At 41.3% G+C, this 8,856-nt stretch overlaps 1 protein-coding gene across 1 annotated transcript; it reads right to left on the bottom strand.

Annotated features, from left to right (window-relative positions):
• Positions 1-919: 919 nt before the first annotated feature.
• On the bottom strand, positions 920-2,380 carry RTL3 (retrotransposon Gag like 3; the record flags this gene model as incomplete). The annotated part of the gene is made up of 1 exon (XM_081081402.1): positions 920-2,380. One exon carries the CDS (start codon positions 2,378-2,380, stop codon positions 920-922), a length of 1,461 nt encoding a protein of 486 aa, XP_080937528.1.
• Positions 2,381-8,856: the final 6,476 nt, after the last annotated feature.

Below are 8,856 nucleotides of genomic sequence, written 5' to 3'. Positions count from 1 at the left end.
TGTTAGTATAAATTGTAATTAAAACTGCTCAAACCTCAGAGGGAAAGTAGGGGAGGGTGGGGGTAAGGGGGAGAGATCAACCAAAGGACTTGTATCCATGCATATAAGCCTAACCAATGGACACAGACAACAGGGGGGTAAGGGCATGAGTCGGGGGGTGGGAGGCAATGGGGGGATAAAGACACATATGTAATACCTTAATCAATAGAGAAATTAAAAAAAAACTGCCTCACAGTAATGCAGGGTTCAAAGAAATGGGCATGCAGGGTTGGTGAAAAAAAAGCAGCTCAGAATTGTCAGGTTCAGTCCATGATCCCAGAGGCAGTGTTGTTGTCCAGGTAGCTTTTATTTTTTTTTTAGAGATTCTGATGACAACTGAAGTAATAGAAGACAGGTTGCCAGGAGCAGTTACTAGGACACAGAATCTACCCAGCAATGATTTCATCACAATGTCTTCTATTCCATCTGCGCCTGAAGCAATTGTAGTGACAATAACGAGAAGGAAAGGACACAGTGCGGGTACTCCACTCTATGTTTGGGTCATGTGTTTCAAGCCAGTGGATTCCAAGAATCAGAGGGTATCGTGGTGCATGAATAATATCAAACTGTAGCTCTTCAACATGGTTTCCAATTTTAACTTCGACAGGTGGTGTTTCCTTAGTTATGGGTCCATTAATCAGTGGACGGCCATCTACTGTTTCAAGCATCAGAGGGAAGATGTTATTGCGGATGGGCAGCTTCTCTCGAAGAACCACGGAATGGTCAATGCTGTTTCTGTAGGAGCCTGAGTCCACCATTGCTTGCTCAAAGAACTGTCGTCTTCCAAGTCGAATTTCAACAGTAAGCCATAGGGTTCGGGACATGGATATTGGAAGTGAGGGGGATGCATATTTGTAGATTGGCCCGCCCGGGTTCCCCCTTACCGCCGGGCCTGGATGTTTCCCGCCTGCTGGGCACGATGAGGCTTGACAGGACAATCTCTGGCAAAATGACCAGGATGAGCACAGTAGAGGCACAAGTGACCTTCACGGCGTCGAGCCCGTTCAGCTTCACAGAGGCGTGGGCGATTGCTGACAGCCTGCACAGGCCGGTTTTCACCTGGTTGATTCTCAGGCCCAGCTCTTTCCTCAGAGGGAATTGTACCTTGTGGATTTGGATCAGGCTTAACATTTAGCTTCTCTTCAAGGCTGATGCACTGGGTGATCAGATCAGATAGGTTAGTGGCTGAGCTTGCGGAAGACAGTTCCTCTCGAATAGAACTAGCAAGGCTTTCTTGAAATTGGATGCAGAGAGTACTTTCACCCCAGTTTAGCTTTTGAGCAATGAGTTGGAAGTGGGTCACATACTGGTGGACAGGGTCCTCCCCTTGGCAAAGCCGACGGATGCGGTGGTTGGCATCTTCCATGTTTTCTGGATTGTTAAGAGTATCCTGGAGCACTTGTATGAAACTTTCAAATTGCTCCAGCAGGGGTCTTTGGATATATACTAAGGGCTGGAACCACTTTCCAGCCTCACTTGAGAAGCAGTTACCAACAAAGCTCACTAAGGCTGCTTCAGTGGGATACAGGTGCCCTCTGACTCTCATGTAACTATTCAATTGAACCAGGAATTCAGGAAACTTCTGGGAATTCCCATTGAAGGCTAAAGGGTATTCTAAGGGGAAAGCTTCAGCCTCCAACCCACTAGGGGACTGTGGAAACTCTGAAGTGGCTGATGTCTCTGCAGCTATTAGGCCCTCCAGGGACTCCTGAGGTGCTGAGAGCTCAAGGAACTCCTGGGCATCTGAAAGATCCAGGGAGGCCTGAGACATGCAAGACTGAAGAGGTTCCTTGGGAGCCTGAAGCTCCAGGGGCTCCAGGAGTGTTGAGGTCTCCTGGCATTCTGGTGTTTCCTGGGGATCTTGGGCATTTGGAAGATCCTGGAGCTCTAAATTCTGGGCCTCCTGGGCTTTTAGGGCATCCTTGGTATGAGGGGGCTCTTGGGCCTCCTTGACTTCAAAGGGCTTGTGGACCTCCAGGGCCATTGGGAACTTCTCCAGCTCCTTAGCCTCTGGAGGCTGTTGGGACACACAGGCTGCTGAGAGTCCATGGACAATTGGAAGTGACTGGGGCTCTCTGGGCTTCTGGGGCTCTTCAAACTCTGGGGGATTTGTATGATCCCAGGCTGCTGGGGTTTCCAGGGGCTCTGAGGGTTTTGGGGGCTCCTGGGCCTCTGTGGGCTTCTGGACTGATTCATCCTCCTTGGCTGCTTGGGGCTTGTGGAGCCCTGGGATCTGGGCCTGCAGGGCAGCATTTTCTTCCATCAGCCTCTGCACTTGGGCCTGGAGAATTTCATTCTCCAATTTCAGAGCAATATAGGAGGCTGCTAAGTCCTCCACCATCTTTTGAGGAAATGGACTTGGTTTTGCAGTTTGCTGCCAAGAGAGATTGGGTGGGCTTTTGTGAGGTTTTTCTAAAAGCTCCCCGCAGGCGGATGTCAGCCTCCTTAAGTTTTCCAGGAGGTAGGGTTTTGGGCCCCACCAAGATCGATTAACAGGAGGTCACTGGGAGCCTCCAGGGATCAGCAAAGAGAGGTATCTGATGATACACTGTAAAGAAAGTAGGATCTGAGGATCAGAAACTGTGGAAAGCACTTATTAAAATAAATCAGAACAAAACTTGCCTAACAGTGCTGGGTTTCTTTTACTACAGGCTCATATTCATGAACTAGGTTTATATATGCTGGCTCTGACCCCAAGATATTTTATAAACAGCATCTAAACCAGACTGTGTATGTCATTTTGCATTCTTCCTTTGAAACTTAACATTATATTAGAATCAATTTCTCCATATTTTCTGTTTTACATAGTCTTTAATTTATAATGTCTACTTAATATCCCAATGTGACACATGAATTTTAACAGCTACTTTCAATGACTAACTCATTTGAGCAATGTGGGGATTTGAACTCATCTGTGGTGGGCCAACCCAAGAGATATTTTGGGGTGTCTGGTGTAGGAGGTATGGGGGATCCCTTTCTGACACTCAGAAATCAAACCTCATAAGCAACCCCACAAGATCAGCCAAAGGAGAAAACAAGTAATAGTTGACTATATATATATATATATATATATATATATATATATATATATATATGCGCGTTAGTAGACACATGCATATTATTTATAAAATGGCTCAAAATAGTTAAGAAAATAATCTTTATAAATGTACGTTACCGTTCAGAGACAGTCCAGGAGCTCTGCTGTCTGTGTACCCATCGCTGAGGAGGGAAGTGTGTGAATTGCTTTGGAGGCTTGCCTTTTCTGCACACACTGAACTCAAACAAACACACCCACTCCCAGAACACGTTCCAACTCTCCTCTGTAACGTAGCTATTTTGAGTGTGGAAGAGTTTTTTTTGACAGTACCTCACAGTTTAGAGCTGCAAGGAAAGTAGGATGCTGGGTCGATGTGAGACAACCTCATGTACTCAATCCTCAGCTGCATTAATAAATATTTGGCTAGGAAATTTGGAGTAATACCGCTGCCTTATGAAAAGTTGCAAACATTTCTGAATGACCACTGTGGTTTGGGACTTTAATTTTTTATGTCTGTCTCATATAACCTCCCCTCACTCTATCCACACTGGGCTGTTTGTTTAATTCTTACTCAGAGAGAAGCCTGAAGCCCCTCAGCCTCTTTCCCTGCCACCTATTTAGTCCCTAGGGTCCCTCCTTGCAATTTTTTCTTGGAAACTTTGCTGTGGACAGATCTAGGCAAAATATAATAGGGTAAGATTGTGGACAAGGCCAACTTTGTTGAAGGATACTTGTAGTTGATTGCTGGATCCCTGGCTCCTTTTAAATTGTCTTGGCCCAGGGTTCTCATCTTTCCTATAGCCTCTCAGGTGCTCTAGGCCATATTCAGGTACCCACTAAGGACAGGTCACTTGAGAAATGACCTTGTTCAAGATCTCACCTTCTCATGACAAATCACAGTTAAACCCTAGGTATGGACATGTACCCATTTTGGGTAAGGCTCTGGGGCAACTATTATAATTCTAGTAAGGAGTGGGATTGAGGATTTTCTTTGGCCACTTTAAACCACAGATCAATTCAGTCATGCTCCCAGGTCTCCTTTTAAAGTGGTCAAGTCCACATTAGTCAATATAGTAGGATAAACCCTGGTGATGGAATATGCCCAAACCACAGCAAATTGACAAATGGACTAGCTGAAGCTGAATGAAGAGGCTTTGAAAAAGAAATGAAAATATTTTGCAAATCAAGTTATATCCCCTTCTTCCCTTTTAATGTTTTATTCTTTAGAAAAATACCACAAATAAAAATGCATCATCAGAAAATAATGTGTTCTGTTTATGTGAATTCTTCAGATAATTAAAGCCTTCCGTTTAAGAATCCAGAACACAGGTTGATATTTACCTTACCAATTTTTTAAAAAATAAGAGAAATATTTATAGTGAGTATTACATTTCTTTCTCCATTCTTAACTAGGAGATTTTGAACATAATTTAATGGTTTGGGGTTATACTTATACACACCAGTTCCTTTACTGTGTTGTAATACTGGGTTGCCTTCTGAAAGCTACTGAGAGGTATCAAGTGGGCCTGTCTCCAAATTCAATACCTCCAAATTACTATGCTTTCCAACTTCTTGCATTTTATTTTTCTTTTGTATTTTATTTATTCTTTTGTTATCAGGTTATCTCACTGTTACTTATGCCTGTCTGTAGTAAGTATAGACAAATTTGGCAAATTTCTTAGTCCTAAAACTTAAGTCTAAAAATCATTTTATGAAATTGTAAAATGGAGCTACTAATTGTACTTTACAGAGTTGTTGCAGATTTAGTGAAATAATGCATGGAAAAGATTTAGTACAGTTTCTAGCAGCTAATAGTACTGAGTAAATGTTAATAATAATAATAAGCTGTCGCCATAGTAACTTAACTTTAAGTTATTTTTCATTTACCTGTGAATTGGGAAACTGGATAGGTGAACTTGCTAGAATTGTGTAGGGGCTGAGCAGAGGCTTTCATATTAAGAAATCTACAAGGCATAGATTTTACCGCATTGACTTTTCACCACTCAGGACTTCCCGCCGCCTCCCGCCCCCCTCCCCCCTTCCTCTCTGTGTTATGGATGATTTAATTTACCAAATAATACTCTAGAATCAGAACGGGAGGCACTTAAGCAGGAAGATAGAATAATTAACAAAGGGATTGTGGAGCAGCGAAGGTAGATCTTTAAAAAGTCCAGGACTAAAGCACTGAACAGTGCCTCACCCACAGATATATTTATCAGATGGGCAAACCCCCTCCAAAGAGCAAAGATCAAATTCAATGTTTATAAGTACAAGTTAAAAAAAATGCCCAAACATAGAGGATTAGTCTCTTCTGAGTGGAAATAAAGAGCTACACTGACTTTTTGTCAAAATGCCTAATGTTGTTTTGATATCCTGAATTAGTCAAGTAAGAATAGGACAGTAATCACATCCAATTTGTCATCATGTTTCCCCTATACTTTAATCCTTCTTACACTCATAACATAATGAAATTTATGGATCCTTTAGAATGGATATAAAAAAAAACATTCAAGTAAATGACGTTTTGTTAACTGGGCTAATACATTTTTAGGGGAAAAGAGAAGACAAATATCTTCAATTAACAGATATAAAAAGACTGAACAATTATGCTCAGTTGTGTTAATAAGTTACACATGTTGATTGTTAGCTTGTGGGAAAGGGAAATTAAAGGTTAAATAAGATTAAATTCTACATTGTACACTCCAGAAAGAATAATAATTTTATTTTTTTTCAGCAAATGTACAATGTGAAACATTTTGTTCTCTGCCTGGGTCTTCCTCCCCAGAGCTGGCTGGGCTGCATCTTCAAGCTCCTGCTCTTCCCTCTTCCCAACCAGGAAAAAAGCCAACAGTACAAGTTAGTCTCACAGGTCCCTGGCACAATGCCCAACTACCCTTAGGGTTAGTCCCATCCTAGCGTGTATTTTGCTCAACATGTTATTCTTATGATTATGTTAGACTTGCAGCACTTTCTTTTTTTAAGATTTGAAATTCTTTATTTTTTTAAAGGAGCAATATGTTAAGTAGAAACAATGGTGCTGGGACTCTCTCTTAGGAGCACAACCTTGCCCTTCCATCTCCCCACCCCCCCGCCCCAGGGGCATTAACTTTGCCCTTCTCTCTCCTAAGCTCCAAGGGCCCTTATTTTTTTTTTTCTTTATTGATTAAGGTATTACATACATGTCCTTATCCCCCATTGCCCCCAGCCCTCCCTCTACTGCCCTCGCCCCCCTGTTGTCTGTGTCCATTGGTTATGCTTATATGCATTCATCCAAGTCCTGTGGTTGATCTCTCCCCCTTCCCCCAACCCACCCCTGCCTTCTATCTCAGGTTTGTGGTCTGGTCGATGCTTCTCTGTCCCTGGATCTGTTTTTGTTCATCAGTTTATGTTGTTCATTATATTCCACAAATGAGTGAGACCATGTGATATTTATCTTTCTCTGACTGACTTATTTCACTTAGCATAATGCTCTCCAGGTCTATCCATGCTGTTCCTTCCTCTTTACAGCAGTGTAGTATTCCACTGTGTAGATGCACCACCTTTTTATTGTTTTTTCTTTTTTTTTAAATTTTGTTTTATTGCTTAAAGTATTACAAAGAGTATTACATATGTCTCCTTTTTCTTCTCCCCTTGACCTTCCCCTGGCCTCCCACACCCCCCAGTGTCTTGTGTCCATTGGTTATGCTTAGATGCATGCATACAAGTCCTTCGGTTGATCTCTTACCCCCACCTCAACCCTGCCCAGCCTTCCGGCTGTAGTTTGACAGTCTGTTCGATGTTGCTCTGCCTCTGTATCTATTTTTGTTCATTAGTTTATAATGGTCTTAATTATCCATAAATGAGTGAGATCATGTGGTATTTTTCTTTTATTGACTGGCTTATTTCACTTAGCATAATGCTCTCCAGTTCCATCCATGCTGTTGCAAATGGTAGGAATTCCTTCTTTTTTACAGCAGCATAGTATTCCATCATGTAGATGTACCACAGTTTTCTAATCCATTCATCTGCTGATGGGCACTTAGGCTGTTTCCAAATCTCAGCTATTGTAAATTGTGCTGCTATGAACATAGGGATGCATATGTCCTTTCTGATTGGTGTTTCTGTTTTCTTGGGGTATATCCCTAGAAGTAGGATCACTGGGTCAAACGGGAGTTCCATTTTTAGTTTTTTTGAGGAAACTCCATACTGTCTTCCATAGTGGCTGCACCAGTCTGCATTCCCACCAGCAGTGTATGAGGGTTCCTTTTTCTCCACATCCTCACCAGCACTTGTCCTTTGTTCATTTGTTGATGATAGCCATTCTGACAGGTGTGAGATGTACCTCATTGTTGTTTTGATTTGAATCTCTCAGATGATTAGTGACTTTGAGCATATTTTCATATGTCTTTTGGCCTTCTGTATGTCCTCTTTACAAAGGTATCTATTTAGGTCCCTAGCCCATTTTTAAAAATTGGATTATTGCTCTTCCTTTTGATAAGTTGTATGAGTTCCCTGTAAATGTTGGAGATTAAACCCTTATCTGAAATAGCATTGTCAAATATGTTCTCCCATGCAGTGGGCTTTCTTGTTGTTTTTGATGGTTTCTTTCGTTGTGCAGAAGCTTTTTATTTTGATATAGTCCCATTTGTTTATTTTCTCTTTAGTTTCCATTGCCCTAGGAGCTGTATTGGTGAAGATATTGCTTCAGCATATGTCTGACATTTTGCTGCCTATGGATTCCTCCAATATTTTTATGGTTTTCCTTCTTGTTTTTAAATCCTTTATCCATTTTGAGTTTATTTTTGTTTATGGTCTAAGTTGGTGGTCTAGTTTCATTTTTTTTTTGCATGTATCTGTCCAATTTTCCCAACACCATTTATTGAAGAGACTGTATTGACTCCATTGTATGCTCTTGCCTCCTTTGTCATATATTAATTGAGCATAGTGATTTGGGTCAACTTTTCGGTTCTCTATCCTATTCCATTTGTCTATAAGCCCGTTCTTGTGCCAGTACCAGGCAGTTTTGAGAACAGTGGCTTTGTAATATAGCTTGATATCTGGTATTGAGATCCCTCCTACTTTGTTCTTTTTTTTCTCAGGATTGCTAAAGGGCCCTTATTTTGCTTCTGTAACTTGTTTCCTGAACCTATGCAGCCCAACTGGCTCACTTCTACTACCTCTATAACTTTCTAAGTAAATTTTCTCTTATAATTTGAGTTCCTGGCTCTGAAATATTTTTTTTATTGAACTCAAGAAATGAGGTGTAATTGCCTGTACCCTGACTGGAGATCAAACCCCAAACCTTGGCATATGAGGATGATGCTCTGACCAACTGAGCTATGGGCCAGGGCCTTTTTGAAAAATTTTAAGGATAATTCGGATGGTTGTGTTGCAGCCCTTTCTTAAGTTTAACCCATAATGTGCTTAGCACAGATCGAAACTTTTCATTGTCATCAACACCATATAGTAATGGGACAGCATGATTCAAATTACTTTAGAAGTTGAAAAACTTTCCAAGAGTTTCCCTTACTCATATGACAGATCCAGAGCACCAGGTAACGGAATAGAAACAGTATCTATACCAGTACAACTGTGAAGGAGTCGAAATTTGTCACCCTTTTATCCCCCTTTACAACATTTACCATCTTCTTATTTTGTTTTATTTTATTGAATTTACTTAGTGATACTAGTTAACAAAACCATACAGTTTTCAACTGTACAATTCAACAAAACATCTTATTTTATTTCTTGGCATACGCATACTAAGGTGACCTTTCCCCTTGATTAGCTGTCACTTTGGG

The sequence above is a fragment of the Myotis nattereri genome (genome assembly GCF_964212035.1).
Source record: "Myotis nattereri genome assembly, chromosome: X".
NCBI lineage: Eukaryota > Metazoa > Chordata > Mammalia > Chiroptera > Vespertilionidae > Myotis > Myotis nattereri.
This window is presented reverse-complemented; position numbering and strand designations above follow the sequence as displayed.